The 23,020-nt window shown below is 40.4% G+C and overlaps 2 protein-coding genes across 2 annotated transcripts in view; both read right to left on the bottom strand.

Annotated features, from left to right (window-relative positions):
• Positions 1–23,020, bottom strand: part of LOC311283504 (uncharacterized protein) — a 333,540-nt gene that overhangs the window by 197,539 nt on the left and 112,981 nt on the right. The gene's annotated exons all lie outside the window — the stretch shown is intronic.
• Positions 716–22,388, bottom strand: LOC311283514 (E3 ubiquitin-protein ligase RNF19B-like). The gene is made up of 4 exons (XM_084397976.1): positions 22,185–22,388; positions 21,663–21,766; positions 2,352–2,501; positions 716–1,607 (listed from the first exon to the last, which is right to left on the bottom strand). The coding sequence occupies exons 1-4, from the start codon at positions 22,255–22,257 to the stop codon at positions 966–968; spliced, it is 969 nt and encodes a 322-aa protein (XP_084254102.1). The 5' UTR covers positions 22,258–22,388; the 3' UTR covers positions 716–965.

Here is a 23,020-nt window from a genome sequence, read left to right as displayed (position 1 = left end):
TATAGAAATATGATGTAAATCTATGAGAATCTATCAATATTTCTCCAAATCTGCACAGTTTTGAGCTAAAGCCCTGAGGGACGTTGTTTTGTGTATCGCTGTCATGACGACAGCACGGAGTTTTTTATGAATGAAAGCGGCTGACGCGCATAATTCATATTAAAGGTATCGACTCATTTTTTCATTTCATAACTCCTGACACAAATTAAGACATAACTGTCACTATGAGTTTCTCAGAATACAATAGTGGTCAAATACTGAAACTTGAGTATTATATCTTTTTAATTATGTATAGTTTGTCAAGGTATAACATTAAATCTGATAGTAATTTTGAATTAAATAAATAAATAACGCTTCAGTGCGCGGGCGCACTGGCAACGGTTAACAGGTTAAAGCATTCATGAGAGTGCAGAATTTGAGTTACAATGATGAGATCACTGCATTCATGTCTGTGATCGGCTACAATAGTCATCACTGCAACCTTTCATCACACAATCTAAATATAATGCTATAGATCTAAATATAATACTTTAATCAACACTATACACGATTAGTTAACATTGAGAGCTGTAATAGTAAATGTGCTAAAAGTTTTAGAGAGAATTTCACATATAATAATTAGCTATTTCATATGCAAAGATGTCAGCCAATCACAGCAGTGGGTCTCAAAAGCATTCTCAAAGCAGACACGCCCCTTCAAACAGAGCGTTCAAATCAGGCTAGGAAAAATGTCTTTTATTTCTAAATTATGACTATTTTTGATGTAAACATAATACTAACATTATAAGTAGCAAACTTTGGAAAAGAAAATTTGTCACTGTCAATACTTTTATGTCTGCAGGGAAATTGGCTGTGTAAATACCACCCAAAAAATTTATTTGCATAATTTTAATATTTAGCCTTATGGTTTCTTTCACTGCATAACGGATCTTGACAATGAAAAATACACAATGAGTTTCATACACTTACTTTAAGTCTAATAAATGAAGCAGATAAGCTAAACATGCAACACATACAGGTATCCAACATATCCAACAAAGTAATGTGCCTCGAATATTGTGATTCGGCGTGCCTGTAATATTGTGATTCGGCGTGCCTGTAATATTGTGATTCGGCGTGCCTGTAATATTGTGATTCAGTGTTCTTGTAATGTATTGTTTATCTCTCCAAAGTGGAAATGAAGTTTGCCGTGGAGCCACACCACCTGAACAGGGTTTAAAGTAACTACTTGTCTTCAGACAGTCAGGTGTGAGCTTGAGACAGACAAAACAAAACTCTTTCTTACACCGAGAGCACACTATGTTTTTACATCTCTCTGTGTTGTGGTTAATCAGCATTCCACATGTTGGACAAGCACGAACAGCTGGACACACAATATTTGCAGCACTTGTTAAAGTAATAGTTGCACAATCTCTCAGCAGATCCAGCTCTCTGTTGCAGCAGCCGTCATTGTCACATCTATCAGATCGAAGATGCGGACCTTTCCACTCTCTCAGACACTGCCAGCAGAACTCAAAGGTTTTGCCCTTATTTACAGAGCAAATGGTGCATCTCACACTGAGATTAGACGAGTCTGATCTCTCGATGATCCAGTCACAACCAGGACACTGGAAGACAGAAAGAGCTTATGCATATAAAATAATGAACAATCCCATACATATTTCCTGTGTATCTGGACTATTGTTCATTACTGGCAGACAGTATAATGGCCTTTTTGCTTGTGTTTTAGGTTTATGTTAGTGAATTTTATAGAAGACAGAAAGGAAAAGTGGTACCTTTATCAGAAAGTATTGATGATAGTTACAGCAGTGCATCAGAAAATGAGGAGGATAGAAGCATTGATTGTTGTGGAAGTCTAAACAGGTCAAAATCGAGTCACGTGTGAAAAGTGTGGGCTACACTGAAAAATAAGTGTCTTGTTGATTTTCATGTGTAGAAAACTAATTTTGGAAAATGATTTTACTCATTTTAAGTCATTTAATATGTCTAGCTGTGATTACATAATTAGTCCCATTGAGGGTTTAAAGCCATTTCAGAGCGCTCTCCAAAAGCCTCGGCTCCTCCAAACCACATGACCACACACAGCCAAAGCAGATTCAGCAAAGCGCCTCATGAGAGACGGCGTGATGCTCGTTGGCGGTCTACAACTCTGCATAGCCTCATGGAACGTGCTGATGACACGTGATGTCTGCGCGAGTAGGGTGCACGGAGTTATGGAAATACATAAACTAACAGGCAGGTAGACATCACATTGGACGAAGAATATTTATGCAAAAAGTGTTTATGAATCAAATTGCCTACCCCACATTTATTTAATGAGTACTTAGTAAATGTTAAGGAAGAATACTTACATTCTTGATGTCTGCTATCTTTCTAGTAGCGTTGTTGGCAAGTGTTTCTTCAAAGTATTGCTGTTCTTCAGGTGTAAGTTTAGCTAATGTACGGACTTCAGTGTAAGACCACTGTTCTTTACACACAGGGCATCTCAGCTCGGCTTTACCCTGCAAATGATCATAAGAGCAGTGTACTGAATAAAAAAAAAATTGATTTAAAGATGTTTTTACAGTTTTCTCATAATTTTCAAATACAAAAGCATTTTAGTGTCTACTCAAAATGCATATTATCCTTGTCTTGAGACTCTGAATAATGTCCACTAGGGGCAAAGAGCTCATCTTTATAATGTCTTTGGTGTTTTTATCTCGTTTCCTATCTTCCAGTCCCTTTGACATTGTTTCGATGTGATGATACTAGGGGTCACACTTGGGAGCCCCAAACACCTCTGATACTTCATTAAAGGCCAATGAGAGTTGGTTTATAGAATTTGCATGCCACTCCCTCAGACATAAGGGTATAAAATAAGATGGCTTGTATCCACTTGTATTCAGATTTGTTCTTCGGAGCCGAGTGGGTGAACGTGCATTACAGCAGTCTCTTCCCAACGCTAAATGCAGAGATCTCCCCAGGGCGCTTCAGCAAAAGACCAGTTCCCTTACCCCAGAGGGCTCGGCAGATGTGCCGGTGGGATCATCTCACTTTTTTTCGTATCGGTGCGAAAGAGACTAAGGGTGCTTTCACACTGGCAGTTTAGTTCAGAACGGGGCACGGTTCGCATGAAAAATAGCTAATGTGAACGCTGTCATGTGGACCTGGGTGTGCACTTGGGTACCGAACCCGAGACTACCTGGAGGAGCTGGTCTGAGTCCGGTTGCTCCCGAACCGTGCCGCGGTTCACGTGAATGTGAAAGCAACACGAACTCGGGTGCGCACTTTTTCAGGAAGTAAAGTAACTTGCGCATGCGTTTTAGCTGAATATGATGCATTTAGTTAAAGCTGCAGTCTGTAGTTTTTCCTTTTTGTCGCCATCGCTGTTCGAAATCTGCAATTGCAGTTATTTGCGGAATTATCAACTTTACGTGGGTTGTGCCTCGGCACAGCGCGGATGAATCCGATGTTTTGAGGAGAATGTGCGGCTGTCAATCACCATGCTGGTGGTGGTGGATACTGTCATTCGCAATCACAGATTCTACTTTATGGAAGTATGACCAACATAAGAATTTTCACTGGAAAATGTCGTCTGAACAAGTAACATCCACTTTTGTTCTGACCAACTAAAGGGAAAAAAGCATTGCAGTAAATCGCGCTGATTAAATCTAACGATCGCTTATCATATCACGTCAAACCGTGCAAATTATACTTTGTTCTCAAATTGTTAATGTTAGCAACATCAGCATTGCGTGACTACATTTAATGCCCTTCCGATGTTATCCTTGTGTTTGCATGGACCGGTGTCAGTCTCTTTTTTTTCTCTGAAGTCCGAGTCTTTCGCTTTTCACAACGGGTGAATCTCCAGTTGGTGATTGTCGTTTGAACCTTTCTGGATCCACTATCAAATTGATAAGTTTAATTATATCAAGTGCTGTGAGAAAAGGCTGTAAATCTCCAACATCCTCACACTCATAGCCTACTAGCCGAGACTCTTCTTTATGTGGACAGATGTGACGTAATGACGCAAACACATGCTCAAATTTCCCGCGGAAATCCACCAGTACCACTGGAATTAAAAACATTATTACAAGCTTACCATTTTGAATCGAGCTACGGCAAGCAGAGAGTTTTGAACATTGGCTGGTTATGTACTTGCTCAAATTTATTTTGGATAATTTTTAACCCAAAAAAGCTACGGACTGCAGCTTTAAATAAACCACATGTAAGGGATGGCAGTGTTGATGATTTACCTTGGATGCGAGCGAGAGTGAGCCTGTAGTGGATTCGCGCATAGCGCGTTGAATCAGAGCAACAAATTAATGTGACAAAACAAACAAACGCGACACAATAAACTGGTGTTGTTCACTCAGCTGCGCATAATAGCACCAAATTAATAAAAAAACGTATTACATGGCTTGGTTAAATTCCAATGTAGAATGCGGTGTGTTATTTCTTGATAACAGCCGCTGCAAAGTATAACAGACCGTTGCCATGAAAAACAGAGCGTTGCTATGGACGCAACCGTAGAGACGGAACGGACTATTTTCTTTAGTGGAAGCAATACAATTGTTTTTAAATCAAAGTCCTTTTTAAATTGATATTTTGTGTCAAATTATTGATTTATTTGGTAGGTAGCCATGTAATAAGCGGGATAATGTATAGGGAGGCGGTTGTTATAGCGAATAACAACCCCTTCAGGCTGATTCAAGCTCCGCTTCACGTCGGGGTCCCGTTCAGCCTGTCGGGGTTGTTATTCTCTATAACAACCGCCTCCCTATACATTATCCCTTACATAATATATTAAACCGCGTTCTGATTTCTATCATGTGCCGTGCACGTTTGCGATGACGTAAGATGCACCCAAATGCACCAGGTTCGATAGAATCAAGTTGAGTGTGAAACCAGACCAACACTGCAGGGGGCGCAGGGAACAATCGAGCTCGGGCTCGGACCGCAGCAAACGAGCCCAGTGTGAAAGCACCCTTAAAATACTCAGTCGATTTTGGTCATACAGATAAGATCAATATATCATTCAAAACTGAATACTTATATTTGTGTACACTCACAATAACAACAAACCTTTGTGCTTTTGTAGAATAAAGAAAATAAGCAGGGTGCGCTTTCTGTTGTCAAACCTGTAAACATTACCTCAATAAACAAACCATCAAGCTTCATTGGGTTCATTTGCTTTTCAACAAGTTTGGAAGAAGAAGCACTGTAAGGAATAAGCCTTGAATTTACCTCAGAAGAATAAGAATGTGACGCGACGCACGGCTTGATCTGGAGGATATCATTTCAGAGCAAGTATTTAATTCTTAAACTTTTACACATTGTACTAGTTGGACTTTTACCAAACCATATTGCCGGACTAAAATGTGTAAACTAGAGTGAAACATGTTGAAATATGAAAAATATAGGCAGGTAGACTTTGCATGTCTAAATAAATCTAAGTGTCTGACGACACGATGATATTTGATGATTTATAATATTAATTTTTTTTTCTTTTTCTTTTTCTTTATTTCCCTGGCTTTATATTGTCTGTTGGATTGTTCTGTATAATATAATACAGTTGATATAAAAGAAAAGTGTTTACACTGTAACATGATTAGAATGTTTAGATAAGTGTTTACTGTGAAATACTGTGTTCGTGGATATCTGCACAAACATAGATGTTTATAATTTTGTATCTAAAATATAAAATGTTGATTTTGTAATGTATGAAAATACATAGAAAGCATATATGCATCTATGACTACAAAATACTGTTTTTAGTTTTGAGTGGGCAATATTGGTGATGGTTAATGTAATAATAGTGTTGCTCCTGATATGCTCACAGATTTTATTTGTTTTTTTATTTATTTATTTTACAGTGACCAGATACCTGCACCACTGATGAGTCCTGCTGCCTCAAACTTTCACACGAGTGTCTTCAAACTGTTTTTCTCTGAGAGCGCTGTACCAACATCAGCAAGCTGTTCAACCACACTGGGCTGATATTCTACATGAACATGGTAAGCTCCATCACTGACAACTGATGGCAGGGCAGTTTTTTTTCCCAATGCAAAATAATTGTTTTTATATATATTTGGATTATGCTGTGCTTTAAATAAAATACAAACAATAAAGTTCCCCTCACAGTTTCATTCAGCTGATAGGGCCATTATGGGAGGGTTTTTGTCTTCCCAGGTGTGAAACATATCGATATTCATGATCATTCACACTCCTCGCATACAGCAGTCGTACATACTTTAATCCTCTGGGGTCTGAGGTGTTTTCTAGGCCATGGAGATGTTCTGACATCCTCTGACATGTGCATGCAATTTTTGTGAATTTTAAATCCCAATTTTAACTAGAAAAATCACAATTATATTTTCTTCCCCAAATCGTTCATCTGCTCCTGATATCAGCATGTTCACAGTTGTTTTGTTGTTTTTTGTATAGGGACCAGATGCCACTGATGAGTCCTGTTGTCTCAAACATTCACACGAGTCTCTGTACATGAACATGGTAAAATGAAAAAGCAAACACCTCAAAACTACACACTTTTACATACATGCTGCTGATATATTATTGTAGCAGAGTTTGTGCTGAATACAGTGTAATCAGACTTTAGCCATGAAAATGTCACAAGCAACAGAAATAAGCACAAATGTCAGAGCATGTCAGAACACCTCCAGGGCCCAGAAAACACCTCAGACCCCAGAGGGTTAAAAGAGCAAGCATAGATGAAGAGCGTCTTTTTAAAGATGCCTTTCCGTCTGTGTTTTCCTGGATGTGGTCAATTTCTCTCTGCAGGGTAAGGGTTAGGGTTAGGGTTTGTTAGTTTTGTTAGTTTGCTAACAAACTGCGGTCCCACTGAAACAATGTCAGATGCTCCTGGGGCTTATGGCATCTTTGGCAGCAGTAACACCGCTCGGGTTGGTGCATATGTATGGAAGTAAAATAATCGATATATGTATCAATATTCCAACCTCTAGTATCGATACTTTTTAAAAAATCTTCATCAAATTCCTCTGTGTATGTCAAGGACCTACTCCTCCACACTTTTAGATGTCACTGACTCTCTGTCTACAAAGCTAACAGTTCCCTGTCGTATACGGCCAATGCCTCAGAAGTGAGCAGGAGCGAGCATAGCGGAAAATATAAGTGCGCCTCCAACTTTCAGAGACGACATTGCTTAACTTTGCAGTGAAAGTGGCCCTGTCATGCGATGCATGGACCTCTAGAGCCACAGAGTCGTAAGTAATGATTACACGTTTTACAGACACGAGCAATGCATGAGCGCCATACTGACAGTAACATTGCGGAGTTACTGAAAACTGCACTGGAGGATTGGGACATAAAAGGTTACCCAACCATTGTAACAGGCAACGCGTCAAACATGACCATAGCAGCTCAGCTGGCCGGTATGTTACATCTAAAATGTTATCGCACACCATCAATTTAGCTGAAGAGTGAGACGCATAACCAGCTTTTATAGACGCGGGACTACAGCCAGCCATGTGCTGCAGCAAAAACAAAAGCTACTACAGCTGCCCAAACACAAACTGATGACTGACGTGGTAGCCAGATGGAATAGTGCCTTTGACATGGAGTGATTTCTGGAGCAGCAGACAGCCATCTGTGCAGCGCTCCTCTCAGGTGAAGTGAGGAAGACTGAGAAGGAAGTCTGCACCCTCAGTGAGTCGGACATAACATCTGCTGAAGAAATGATCAATGCTATGAAACCCATGAAGGTAGCTACACTTGTATGTCAGAGGAGAACACCCCAACACTATCAGTTGTGGCACCACTCCATGCGCAGCTGATCCATGATCTACAAGAGAGCCCCAGTGATTCCACTATGACGAAAGAAATCAAATCTGCCTGGACCTCAACAAGAGGTACTAGGAGCAGAAGGAGATTCTTTATTTGTCCAAGATTTAAGGCTTTACCCGTCCTGTCTGAGGACAAACGGCAGGACATCTATGTGAGAGTCATTGCAGAAGCTGCAAGGAGCCAGGTAAGCTTTGCCGCCAATACACATTATTAGATTGCTTTGTCAATAGTACGAGAAAAAAAAAATCCATTCACATTTTTATATAGAAACAATCAATATAACCAATTGTATTTAAAGTTTTTTTTTTTTAAATACCGGTGAATTATATAAATTACTATATTTGTATTACATGAAACCAACGGCCTAGAATTGTCATTGCTTGTATTTGGGACTATTTGTACTGATTCACTAATTACAGAGACGGAAGTAGAGACAGGAGAGACTGATGCAGATAAGGTGCCAAAGAGGGACAGCATTCAAGATCCTGTGCGAGTCAAGATGACATCTCTGCAGCCCCATCCATCCAAGAGATTATTTCACTCTAGCTGACCTACTTGGACAAACATATGGTGCAGTAAGACCCTCACTCAGGAAAACCACACATGACCAGGCAGGCATTTGTTTGGCTAGTAGAAGTTCTGAATGGCTGGTAACTTAAAAATTTTGAAGCCAAATTGGCCAGTGAGTGAAAAGGTGAATTTCAAACCCTGCAAAGAAGATATACTTTTATTTTTTATGGTGAATATTGTATTTATTTATTAAAAACATTATGAACAAGCTGTTTTGTTTGAACTAAGCTGTAGCATGTTGAGTTTTTACCTAAAAGAAGATGGAAGTTTTATTATAGCTACGCAGTACATAACTTTTGTCTTCAGAAGTTGACAATATAATAGTTTCATTGGGAAGTATTTGTAGTACAACTTGTACAAAAAAGTTACTTTAACAAAGGTAGAATCTAGCCTATTTTTTTCTTTTCCTCAAAGAACTTGATAGGACTGTTCTGTTCTTAAAGGGATAGTTCACTTTGAAATAAAATTTTGGTATGTTTTAGCTTACCTCAAGGGCATCCAAGATGTAGGTGTCTTTTTTCCCGCAGTAGTTTCAATTTTGATATTTTTAGGTCAAACCGTTCTTGTCTGTCAGTCATATAATGCAGATCTATGGTCACGGTCTCAAAGAGGATGCACAGAGTCCAAATTAAAACAATTCCCCATCGTCCAAATTAAAACAATTCCCCATCGTCCAAATTAAAACAATTCCCCATCGTCCAAATTAAACAATTCCCCATCATAAGTACACATTGATGGCCTAAGACACGAAATGAGCGATTTGTGTGAGAAAACGAACAGTATTTATATCGTTTTTACCTCTTATAAACAGCCACGTCCAAGTGATCTGAGGGCGCGCGCATCCTGCAGACTGGTGCACCTAGACTGGTGCATAGATATATACACTAGATGTCGCCTTGGCTACGGCATTCTTTAAGAACTGCCGTAGCCAAGGCGAAATCTTGTGTATCTATGCACCAGTCTGCACCAGATCACTTGGACGTGGCTGTGTACAAAAGATAAAAACGATATAAATACTGTTCGTTTTCTCACACAAACCGCTCGTTTCGTGTCTTAGGCCATCAATGTGTACTTACGATGGGGAATTGTTTCATTTGGACGATGGGGAATTGTTTTAATTTGGACTCTGTGCTTGTGTTTTGAGCCAGTGACCATAGACCTGCATGATCTGACTGAGAGACAAGAACGGTTTGACCTAAAAATATCAAAATTGAAACTACTGCGGAAACAAAGACACCTACATCTTGGATGCCCTTGAGGTAAGCTAAAACATAGCAAAATTTAATTTCAAAGTGAGCTATCCCTTTAAATGACTGCTGCCCAGTAGCAAAAGTGTAGCAGAAGTTTTGTCTTCAGAACTTGGTCAATGTTGTCAGGAGGTATTCCTGAATTGTTTTGGTCACTTTAGATTTTGTTGTGCTGGATTTATAGTCAGTGTTTTTATGACATCTGATTAATAAAAACCTCTAAAGCCTCGCGGATGACTTCATGGAGTTGAGTTTGAATGGCATCCTCGTTGATCTGTTCCTGTGGCTGCCTAAGTATTTCACAACTCTGTGTAGCGGGGCGTTGATGAATTGCAGATTGAAGTTCTCACAGAAGTTGTGTAGCACAATACATGCTGTAAATGTATTTTATGTTGCTTGTCCTCGAGTAATTCCTTTGCATCAGTTTGCCATCTGCCCTTAAGGCGTCCAAATGCATGCTCCACATGTGTGCCCGACTCAGGTGCTCATTAAAGCTGCGCTGCGAAGCAGTTGCTCTGCCTTCAGGGAAAGGCTTCATAACATTCTTGCTTCGATTGCATGCAGAGTCGGTCACAATAAAAACAGGTATATCAACCCTGTTAGTCTTTCTTGTTATTATTGGAAAGAATGATCCATTGTCAAGCTTTTGGGAGAGGCTAGAACATTCAAACACTAAAGCATTGTGGGATTTCCCTGGTCAACCAACACTGAAGTCAAGGAACTTGTAATTACAATCTACAGGGCCTTGAAACAGCACACTGTACATACCGTACCAGCCTTTACAGTTGTGGTGTGGTATGCTGAAGGTGCAATGATGTGTGTCGTCTAGGGCAGGGGTTTTCAAACTTTTTGTGTGTGTGGACCACTATTTGTAATCAAGAATTTTCGCGGACCACCTCATAATACACATAATAAAATATGTCTACATACACAGAGTCCTACCTGAATTAATCTGCACCTCTAAATAGGCTTACTAGCTCTAAAACTATCATTGGTCATCACATCAGTACAACAGGCTTGTTACAAGAAAGTTTACTGCACACAACGGCTGCCACATATTTTATTTATTTATTTACTCAAACGCCCGAGGGCATAATCAGGTTCATTTGAACAACAGGCTTATTTCCATAGCAATGGAGTATGAAATCTATACAGTAATAAGAACACTGGAATATAGTCAACATTTCAAAACCTTTGGCCATTTTAGGGGATTATTAATCTTCAGTTTTACAAGTCCTCAAAAAGTGAGTTTGTCCACTTAACAGCACATCCGCAAAACATTTCAGAAACGCGAGATCAAGAAACTAACTGGAAATTAAAATAATAACAGGCCTTATTCATTCCATTTATAAACATTTCGTTTCATATAAACTGCCTTTGCCTAACTGTGCGTTCACACCGGACGCGAGCGCGTCAAATTCAAAAAGGGATCATATGTCAAATTCGCGCCTGCCGCGTCTAGTGATATACGCTTGACCACTTTGTATCAATTCGCGCGTCAAAACAAAAGTTTGAAGCGAAATTTCGTCCGGTGTGAACGCACCATTAAAGGCTATGCGTGTGATGTGATAATGAGATAATATTTGCCTCTGCCCTTTTCTCTTCAGAGAACCTGTTGCTATCCACCGAACCAATGTTGTGGTTCTAACGGCACTGAACTTGAATGTCACGGCCGAACACCACTAGGCTATTTTAGTAATCACACAATAACTTGACAATTTAATTAAAATGTTATATCAATATAGGCCTACATATTCTTTTTTATTTTATGGGAATTTCCTGGTAAAATGAAGGTAAAAAAAAATATTACTTTAGATTTTATTTTGCCTTTCCACGGACCACCTGCAGTACCCTCACGGACCACTTGTCGTCCGCGGACCACAGTTTGGGAATGGCTGGTCTAGGGCACCCCCACACATAGGGAATCCAGTCTTGCTTTCAACACCATCAATGAGAGCTTGCATTTTTGCCTCACTTTTTGACCTTGTCACATATTCCTTCCCAATTTGGCGAAGTACCTTGCACACCTCCCAAAATATGTCACATGCTGTGCTGATACCAACTCCAAATAAACTGGCCACATCATGGAACTCCATATTGCTTGCTAATTTATAGAGTGTGATAGCAACTCTCTTTTCCAGCGGTACAGGACTTTTCATTGTAGTTATTTGGGGGTGAATGTGAGGGGAGAGGTAATTTAGGTCTGATTGAACAATTTGTTAATTAAATTCTGATTGGATTATGTTGGTAATAGGCACTTCCCTAAAGCTAAAAGAAGTTTTGTGTCTCTGACAAGTGCTTTTGACCTTCTTTTTGATCTGAATGGTATGTGGTAACACGAGTTTTGCCAGACTTTTTCCACTCTCTAGAACGCAACCGAATACTTCTTTAACTTGAAAAACTGTGGAAAACTACTGTTAAACAGGAAATGACGAATATTAACGTACATATTTACAGCGGGTCTATTCGCACAGGATTAGTATTACTTGAGGTAATTCTTCTAGAATTTTTAAAGAAGATAAAAGTCACCGTAATCTAAACTGACATTGTCCGTAATGATTATTGAGATCATGGCATATTTGGAGAGGACTAAAATCACTGAGAAGCTCTGGTACTGTAATAATTACTTTACCCCACCTCTCCATGTTAAACTAATCTGATCTGAATAGGGATTTTATCAGATTTTCCACATATATACTGGCCCTGATAATTATCACATTTACTCATTATTTATTTATTATAAATAATATTAATAAGTCCATACATATAAGACCGCTTCAGCACTTGCTCCAGACACAAGTCCTGAGATGGGCATGGCACCGCGGCACACACTGTGTGGCTATCTCACCGATATAGCATGGCATTTTCAGCCCTCGGACAGACCTTACATTTCTACAGGAAGGGGTTGCCTTAGAAGAAGTGTCAAGACATGTGTCAACTCACCTGCCATCTCCTTGGGAGTCAGCAGTGAATGAATATGGAAATTTGAGTGTGTTGACAGAATTAATTTTTGAGGCAGGGTTCGTACACAAATTTACCAATAAATTTCCATTATTTTTTCATGAATTTTGAGGCAAATACTCATGACCTAACATTCCATGAAATGTCTGCAGTGCCAGCCACAATATCAGCATTGACTGGCACAAATAGAAAATAGAAACTATTCTCATAATAACATAAAAGTTCTTCATGTTTTGTTTTGCGTCATTGCTGTCAAACAAACTAAAATTGAAAGTGTGATAAGGCTTTGCGTCCTTATCAATAAACTGTCTGTTTGTGCAGTGCAGAAAGAAGTGTGCACTTTGCTCACGCAGTCAGCACATGATCAGCTCCACGGGTTCAGTGGATGAATGCAGTACCTTGTCTATTATGTCAAATTTAACCAAGTACTGAACTAAATCAGAATACTATTTGTACCAATAAAATGTTATCATTCACAAAAGCCATCTTTACACTGCAAAGGTGGAACAAACTAGTAAAAACAGTCCATACATAAAACAGATAAAACTAGTAAAAACAATGTGTCGTGAGTTGGCGATGACATCGCCAACTCACGACACATTGTTTTTACTAGTTTTATTTCGCCAGCGTCCGGTAAGGTTAAAGGGGGAGGTGTGAGTGTATTTGTCAACAACTCGTGGTGTGGAGATATACGGACGGCTGATTAATACTGTTCCCCAGATGTGGAGTTTTTATTGCTGAAGTGCCGTATTACCTACCGAGGGAATTTACTGCTGTGTTTTTGGCCGCTCTTTACATCCCCATACAGCTAATCCCACGGTAGCACTCAGCAAACTCCATGACGTCATCAGCTTATTAGAAACGGCTCATCCTGACGCTGTTTTTATTGTTGCTGGCGACTTCAACCAGTGTAGCTTAAGGACTGTATTCCCCAAATACCACCAGTATGTGGACATTCCCACTTGTGATAAGAACACTCTCGATCATGTTTACAGTAATATACGTGGTGCATACAGGGCTGCACCTCGCCCCCACTTCAGACATTCAGACCACATCTCTTTGTTCCTGTACCCTGTTTACAGACAAAGATTGAAACAAGTACACCCTGTCACCAAACAGGTTAAACTATGGACCCCAGAGACTGAGAGTACCTTGCAGGACTGTTTTGCCCTGACAGACTGGGATGTGTTTGAGGCTGCAGCCACCCTGGAGGACTCTTCCGTCAGTGTACAGGATTATGCTGAGTATGTGACTGGGTACATCAGCACTTGTGTCGATAACATCGTGCCCACCATACAAATTAGGAAGTTTCCAAACCAGAAGCCCTGGATAAACACTCAGGTACGTCACATGCTGCGTGCTCGCTCTCTTGCATTTAGATCAGGCAATGAGACCGAGTACAAAGCTGCGAAGTATGGACTGAGGAAAACCATCACGGCGGCCAAGAGGCAGTATAGAGAGAAGCTGGATAACTTCTAGTCTACTGCTGACTCAGGGCGGATGTGGCAAGGCCTGCAGCACATCACGGACTATAGAACTACCACCAACAACATCATCTTAACAGACAGCCTGCCGGACGATCTCAATACTTTTTACACCCGCTTTGAGGCCCCCAGCCACACTGCAGAAAGAGGGCCCACGCACACATGGACTACCCAACCCGCCTTCCCTCCACCATCCGTTTCAACAACCCAGGTACACAAAGCTCTGAGGAAGATCAACCCCCGCAAAGCAGCAGGACCAGACAACATCCCTGGGTGGGCCCTCAGAACATGTGGCAACGAGCTAGTTGATGTTCTCACCTCCATCTTCAACCTCTCCCTCAGCCAGTGCACCGTTCCTTCGTGCTTTAAGACCACAATCATTGTCCCCCTGTCTAAGAAGAGTACACGCACCTGCCTGAATGATTATAGGCCAGTGGCACTCACTCCGATCATCATGGAATGTTTTGAGAGAGTGGTGCTGGCCCACATTCAGAACAGCACACCAGACACTCTTGACCCCCTGCAGTATGCCTACCAGCCCAATAGGTCCACCTCTGATGCCATTGCTGCTGCACTATTCCCTCTCTCATTTGGAAAATAAGGACTCATACCTAAGTATACTCTTCATCGACTACAGTTCCGCCTTCAACACGGTCATTCCTCATAAACTCATTTATAAATTGTTTACACTTGGTCTGCACGCCACACTCTGCGACTGGCTCCTAGATTTCCTGACTGGCAGGCCTCAGTCTGTCAGGATCGGTAATAGGACTTCAGCCAGAATCATCACAAACATTGGCATACCACAGGGTTGTGTACTCAGCCCCATTCTCTACACCCTGTTCACCTGCGACTGTGTCGCCTCCCACAAGGATAACATCATCCTGAAGTTCGCGGACGACACCGCAGTGATAGGACGTATTGCTGGCGGTGATGAGGCAGCTTACAGGAGGGAGGTGGCCAATCTGGTGTCATTGTGCGGCGACAATAATCTCATCCTCAACACGGAGAAGACGAAGAAATGATAGTGGACATGAGAAAGGAGAGTGTGTAGTGATTGCATATCTGTATATATATATGGTCAAGGTCAAGGTCAAGTTTATTTCTATAGCACCTTAAAACAACACGAATGTTGACCAAAGTGCTTTACAATCTCAGCACAGATGCACATACAATTAAAACATAGCATATCAAATAATTCAAACCAAAAACACATAAAAGAGCCTAGTAACGACACAAAAAAGTGCAATTACATGATCATTTCAAAAATGCATACAGCATTTAGACGCATTTTAATATGCTTGTGCAAAAAGGTACGTTTTAATCGATGTTTTAAAAACTTTTAATGTAGGGGAAGCTCTAATTGACAGTGGAAGTGTATTCCATAGTTTTGGAGCGTAAACTGAGAAAGACCTATCACCCTTTGTTTTCAGACGGGTTTTTGGGACGTTTAATAATAACTTAGATGACGATCTAAGTGATCTCTGAGGAGAATATGAACTTAAAAGTTCAGATATATAACTAGGGGCGAGTCCATTTAGAGCTTTAAACACATAAGTTAAAACCTTAAAGTCAATTCTCTGTTTCACAGGGAGCCAATGGAGAGAGGCCTGGATAGGTGCAATATGTTCCCTCTTTTTTGTCCCAGTAAGGAACCGAGCTGCAGCATTTTGGACAATCTGCAATCGTGAAATTAACCCTAACCCTAACCCTAACCCTAACCCTAACCCTATATGTAAGAGTTCATGTATGTGTAGGCCTGGAGAGTCACTAAGCCTGGCATTATAACCTAGGTGCCTCAGTCCGCAGGACTGTCATAGCGATACACAGCAAGTTGCCATGGAGACAACCTTGATCAGGTCCCAGACAGAGTCAACAATCAGCAGGTGTCACTGGGGAGTGGGGGAAGGAACACAAGAGCGTCTCACTGCAGTGTTCTTCCGGGGTAGTTGTTGTTGCAGCAGCAGCCTTGGCCAAGGCCAGTGCTGGTAGAGGGGGGACGAAAACAGATAAGATTGGGATTGTTTGGTCTTGGGGCGAGTAGCCGCATACCAATTTACACGACTATTCTCCTGGTCCATTTTGGTCTCCGAACCGATCCATTTGCCTTTGCAAAGCTGTGAGCTTCTCCATGATGTTTTCCATATTGTGGTTCATAGTCCCAGTCTGAGTGCTCTGACAGCTCTGCCCACTGCTTCAATCATGACGGGCAGCCTTGGGCTGTGGACCACTGTCACCGTCTTCTTCATTCCTCGATAAACCAGGGCAATGCCTAATCCAATCAGCAGAAGACCTGTTATCATGGTTCCGAATAGGTAGATATCTTCAATGTCCTCCACGGAAAGAGCCGCCAGACACATGACCCGCCACCTCTCCCATGCGTCCATCGTGTAGCCAGCTGCGAACGTTCCGGCAGGGCAGTCAGGTTCCCCCGAACCCAAGCTTCTCGTCGAGAAGATGGTGTCAATTGCGTTCAGAGACCAGTTGATCAAATCCATGATTTCTTAGTTTGGAGAGCAGTGCGGAGAGAGTCTCTCAAAGCACAAGACAGTAGACTAGACGAGACGAGAGGAGCAAAGCAGGGGAGGTATGGGAGAGGAGGGGAAGAAAATGCCACCGCCTTCGTTGAGAGCCAGAGAGATATTTTTATTCCTGATACAATTTTTTGTTCCATAGGTGCTTGTGTGGGAAATGCGAGGCAACGTTTACAGCTGAGGAAAGTCAGTGTTGCAGGGAGGTGGATGCATACTGGGCCTTAGTGGAAAATGTTTCCCCCAGACTTGATGTGCAGTGCCTGACTCTGCACCCAGGCTTTGAGGCTTCCTGTCTGAACCCATATGTGCTACAGATAGCCTATATGCACTTCAAACAGGAGCATGGACCTCTCCAGGCCAGCAGACATAAGTATGTTTAGGGTAGAGATAATTTATTACTCTTGAGCTAAAAAGACATGTTCTAAGCGATCTCACGCGTTTTTTAGGCCAAAACTTTTTTTTCACATACCGCAAACATATCCTCACCATCCGCTAGCTGCCTGTCCCCTAAACACACTGTAAAGAAACGCGGTCTCTGCAGACACAAACGCAACTAAAACAAACAGCAACAAACAGAGCTAACTCACAGCACAAAACATAACAAACTGTTTCAGCCAATAACCGACAAGAAGGATGTAGGGTGGGGTTTGGGGGGTTATTGCGCAGATGAGGAGGAGGGAGGGTCTAGCTAATAATTCTTTATAATAAAGATATACACTCACCTAAAGGATTATTAGGAACACCTGTTCAATTTCTCATTAATGCAATTATCTAATCAACCAATCACATGGCAGTTGCTTCAATGCATTTAGGGGTGTGGTCCTGGTCAAGACAATCTCCTGAACTCCAAACTGAATGTCAGAATGGGAAAAAAAAGGTGATTTAAGCAATTTTGAGCGTGGCATGGTTGTTGGTGCCAGACGGGCCGGTCTGAGTATTTCACAATCTGCTCAGTTACTGGGATTTTCACGCACAACCATTTCTAGGGTTTACAAAGAATGGTGTGAAAAGGGAAAAACATTCAGAATGCGGCAGTCCTGTGGGCGAAAATGCCTTGTTGATGCTAGAGGTCAGAGGAGAATGGGCCGACTGATTCAAGCTGATAGAAGAGCAACTTTGACTGAAATAACCACTCGTTACAACCGAGGTATGCAGCAAAGCATTTGTGAAGCCACAACACGCACAACCTTGAGGCGGATGGGCTACAACAGCAGAAGACCCCACCGGGTACCACTCATCTCCACTACAAATAGGAAAAAGAGGCTACAATTTGCACAAGCTCACCAAAATTGGACAGTTGAAGACTGGAAAAATGTTGCCTGGTCTGATGAGATTCAGATGGTAGAGTCAGAATTTGGCGTAAACAGAATGAGAACATGGATCCATCATGCCTTGTTACCACTGTGCAGGCTGGTGGTGGTGGTGTAATGGTATGGGGGATGTTTTCTTGGCACACTTTAGACCCCTTAGTGCCAATTGGGCATCGTTTAAATGCCACGGCCTACCTGAGCATTGTTTCTGACCATGTCCATCCCTTTATGACCACCATGTACCCATCCTCTGATGGCTACTTCCAGCAGGATAATGCACCATGTCACAAAGCTCGAATAATTTCAGATTGGTTTCTTGAACATGACAATGAGTTCACGGTACTAAAATGGCCCCCACAGTCACCAGATCTCAACCCAATAGAGCATCTTTGGGATGTGGTGGAACGGGAGCTTCGTGCCCTGGATGTGCATCCCACAAATCTCCATCAACTGCAAGATGCTATCCTATCAATATGGGCCAACATTTCTAAAGAATGCTTTCAGCACCTTGTTGAATCAATGCCACGTAGAATTAAGGCAGTTCTGAAGGCGAAAGGGGGTCAAACACAGTATTAGTATGGTGTTCCTAATAATCCTTTAGGTGAGTGTACTTTAAAGGGTCTTTATAATAATTCAAACCTCAACAAGAGGTTACGCCAACAGGGATCGCTTAGAGCACCTTTAAATGTATAAAAACTATACTTGAGTATATTTGTATTTTACTAAAAACATACTCAAGTAATCCTCTGATCTGAAGTGAACGCTACACACGACCGGGTTTTCCGAAGCCGATGCGGAAGAGAAACCGTCTCTTCACCTGCACAAACCGCACCCAGGCACGAAGGATAGCACCGTCCTTTTTCTTGTTAGGAAACCGGTGGACTCGATGTCCTGACAGGCTGGAGTTTTTGCAAGCTCCACAAACACAATAATTTACCATGACGATGATAAATTGAAATACAAAAACTAGTGAAAACACACTGACTCATGACCGCTCTTACTGAATACCAACCTACTCTGCACTGAGCTGCGGCAGAGCACAGTACACATATCTCCCTCGTGTGACGTAAAATGACGCGATGTTGAAAAAAAGCGTTTTTACGAGCAGCCAAAGAAACACTCACTTTATCTACTAAATTGGTGTCCTTATGTCGTTTTAAAACATTTTAAATCCTGCATTATCTTTTCATATGGTATTTTCATACACAGTTATATTATTCATTTTGATTTTTTTTTTTTCCTGCAATATGCTCTTTTAAGCACACTCACCACTCCCGTTAAAATCCCGGAAGCTGACTACAACGCGACATTAATCTCTTACATCCAATCTGCACTTTGTTGTTTATGATGGGAGAATTTGCAAGCTTCATTTTTTTTTGCTCACTGAACAAAACTCTTTGTTATAGTGATGACTAATCTGAGCGCCTCTGATTGGCCATTACATTCATAAGCTCAACAGAAACGTGTGCGATTGGTTATAATGCTCAACGCTGCAAAACTAAATCTGATGGAAAGAACGTTAAGTATTGCAATTTGTTTTAACCAATATTATATTATCAATTAAACATATATTCTATTATATAAATATTTTAAACAAATTTTCATGACTTTTCCAAAACTTTCTGGGTTTATTTATTTTCCAAAACTTTTCCAGGCCTGGAAATTGCTTTTCTAAATGTCGATGGCTTTACCAGGTTTTTCCATAGACAGTAAAAGAAATGGACACAGCGACCCCATAGGTTTCAACGGAGACAAGTGAAGTCAATTAGAAGCACTGACTTCCTGGGGGTCGAGCATACTGCGCAGACTCACACTGAGCTTGACGACGTAGATGTGACGTGAGCAGCCCGTCTGTCTTCTAGTAGCTGTGCCAAGAGAAATCTGAATCATTCCCTTCCGAAACTTGCAGAGACGGAGAGTGTGAGTAGGGGCTGTCCATGAGCTAGGAGAAGGAGAAACTTTTGCTAAGTATTCTGATTAATTACTTTGTCATTTTGCCTCCACGTCCCCCCGATTGCTCGTGAGCTTCTCCTCCTGTCCATACGGTAATCTCTCTACTGTGCGACAGAGAGTCATGTGGTTATGACGCAATCGTTAGCCTATTTTTACAAAAACGGCTTCTACGGGGCCATAACGTAAGATACAAGGTAATGGAGCCTTTTATACATTTTCGTGTTTCTTTAGAAATAAAAAATGGACATATGGAGTCTTTAAACGCCTCAGATGTAAAGTTATTCGCTGTCAAAATCACGCCAAAATGAATGGGAGTCAATGGCATGCTAACAGCAGGTGGGGGTCCGCTAATCAATGGCGGCGCCCGGGGAACCTTCAATAAAATATGAAACACTGCCCGCCTGGGTTTTTCATGACCATATCTGCTGAGAGCAGCAGAGCTTTTATTATGCTTATACACCACAGTTGGCCACATCCGCTCTATTCGTTCATGTGTATGTGGGGTAACGTGGCGTTGTTTTAATTGGTCAAAACAATCGTACTAAATACATTAAGTGCGTTGAAAGTTATGTTTTAAAGACTTTTAATAGTTTCCTCCAAGGTTATTTTTGTAAACGAAAACTAAGACTAAAACTATTGGTCTAAAACATTTTTGTAAACCGAAATAAAATGAAAAATTCATAATAAATTAAAAACTAAAACTAAACGAAACTAACAACAGTTACTGAAAAACTAACTGAAATAAAATAATAATTAGCAAAAATCAAAAATCGTTTTCGTAATTAATAAACTCTTTATTGTGGCGAAAAATCTGACCAGTGGCTGTTTATGGAAATGCCTGTATATGGATCTTCATGCACATGACATGAAGTTAGCGGAGGCAATTAACCGCTGATTTTTTTATCATTTTTACTGTTAAGTTGCATTTATCTGGTTGTTTGTTCAATCTCAAACCATTATTTTATTTTAATTATTATTATGATTGCACAAGAGTTAACTGTAATCTGTGCAAACATTAAAATTTGCTTAAAAAAATGTCTTGCTTTGGTCTCTGTTTGCTCTGCTAAACTATATAAAAACTAAATAGAAATGTGTTCACAAAATAAAAACTAAACTAAAACTAACATAACCATTAATGAAACTAACTAAAACTAAACAGAAATTTAAAGCAAAATTGAAAAAGTTATTAAAATAAAAAACAATTTAAAAATGCAAAACTATAATAGCCTTGGTTTCCACTGGTATTTCCAAAGGTAGGCAAACAAACAAAACCATATACTGATGAGACCCAAACAAACAGAACTGAACACAAGGGAATTTAAATACAAAGGAAAATTAGGATGATTAAATACACACACCTGAGCTGAATAACAAATCTCATTAGTGTCCATGACGACAGATTAGACAGTGCAAAACTAACATAAATCCAAACAAAGGGAATCTGTGACACTCAAAGTCATTCGACCAGTGTGCTATAGACTCACTTCTTGTATTGAGATTGAATGAAGCTTTAAGTTTAATTAATAGTAAGATTTCTTCTAAATAAATTGCAGCAAAGGGGTTGATACATATTTTGAATACATATAGGACCACTTGTTATGTCTAATGCCACCAACACAGATTTATTTTGCTAAATGATACAGTTACCAAACTTATCCAGATCATCTTAACATGACTTGTATATTTATGGTAAAAGAATGTACTTATATTTAAGTACCAAAACCCAAGCACCAAACGTTATAATCACTCCGAATCCTCCTCGTACTTTTTGATAAAACTGGTCAGATAAAGTACACTTACATCAGTCAGCTGTACTCTGCAGTAGTCAGTCAGTGTCTGTGGACCAGTGATGTGACCACAGGATAATCGAGCTCTTAAAACATCTGGATCATCATCATATGGATCTGAAGGGGAAATTACATGTCTTAAACACTGCCAACATTTAGTCTTATGTCAGGTTTGTTCTCTATTTAGTGACGTAAACACACCTGTGGTTTGGGAATAGGCTTGCATAAATTGTAAAAATAGCAAAGAATGGAGGAAGGTTTTTTTTTTTTTTTTTTTACTGAATATTTGACTTTAGTTGTATGCAAAAAAAAAAAAAAAAAACCAGCAGTTCACAAAAAAAGCTCTCAATTCAGAGAAAGCTGAAAATAAATAATAGCCTAATCGTCTGCCTGTAAGGTGTAGATGAAAAGGTGAAATAGATGAAAAAGAGGATTGCCATTCTGCAATGAAACAATTCAGGCCCAAATTAGCGATACATCAAGACATGACATTATGTTTGCAAGGTGTAGAAAACAGACATGATAACAAACTTACCAATATCGCAACACTTTTTCACTAATATAATGTCATTCTCCGATCCATCATATCGCTTCTCTTGACTGGACATGATAAGTTTATCAAACTAAAAAACAGAACTTTTCATGTGCACGATTAGCCTACTTGTCTACTTGTCGCATCTAGCCGGTTTCTCTCTCTCTCTCGGAAATAGCCTAGTACTGTACAACACGTGATAAAGGCGCGGGGCTCGGGTCCTACAGTTTATATGTAGCCTACTAAAAAAAGCAGCCTGTAGATCTGGGCGGGGCTACACGTGTCTTACATGATAGAAAAAAAATGTGTTCGGAGTCGGTGTAGGACCGAGTAGGCTATGTCTCGCAATGTCCCTGAAAATAAGAAATGAAGCTGGTCTTTATACTAACGCACGAACAACCCCACACCAGTTAAACAAAATGTATTTGTAGATTATCCACATCAGGATGGTCAGGTCTGAATTATGAATTAAATGATTCATGAAATGTGTTTAGCTACTTCACCATAGTATGAGAAATGAAATGAAAAAGATATATCAGTATCGTTTTAATATAAATGACAGGGCAAGACACACTTCTAGTTATACTGGTTTTTATAAGCCATGTCGGGTGCAGTTGTAGCTACTAATAATTAAATGACGAAAATGTATCTGCCATGATATTTTTGTTTTTATGAAACTTTATTTTCTTCACTACGTTGCAATGCATAATATCAGACTTTTCCCTCCATTTCATTTCAAGAAAAAAACAAACTGTTTCTTGTTATTTCGAAATCAAAATCTTCTCTGAGACCCAACAGTGATATACGTTTCATGAGCGAATCTTTTGAACCGATTCTTT

The sequence above is a fragment of the Rutilus rutilus genome, assembly GCF_951802725.1.
Source record: "Rutilus rutilus genome assembly, chromosome: 23".
NCBI classification, from domain to species: Eukaryota; Metazoa; Chordata; class Actinopteri; order Cypriniformes; family Leuciscidae; genus Rutilus; species Rutilus rutilus.
The sequence above is the reverse complement of the archived record's forward strand: the minus strand, read 5'-3'. Positions and strand labels throughout refer to the sequence as shown.

Bases quoted from the DNA above. Each gene is read 5' to 3' on its own strand.
- LOC311283514 (XM_084397976.1), bottom strand. From the start codon at position 22,257: ATGTCCAGTCAAGAGAAGCGATATGATGGATCGGAGAATGACATTATA. The intron at 21,767-22,184 runs GTAAGTTTGTTA...TTTCCCCTTCAG, and splicing joins GAAAAAGTGTTGCGATATTG to ATCCATATGATGATGATCCA. The intron at 1,608-2,351 runs GTAAGTATTCTT...TCTGTCTTCCAG, and splicing joins AGATAGCAGACATCAAGAAT to TGTCCTGGTTGTGACTGGAT.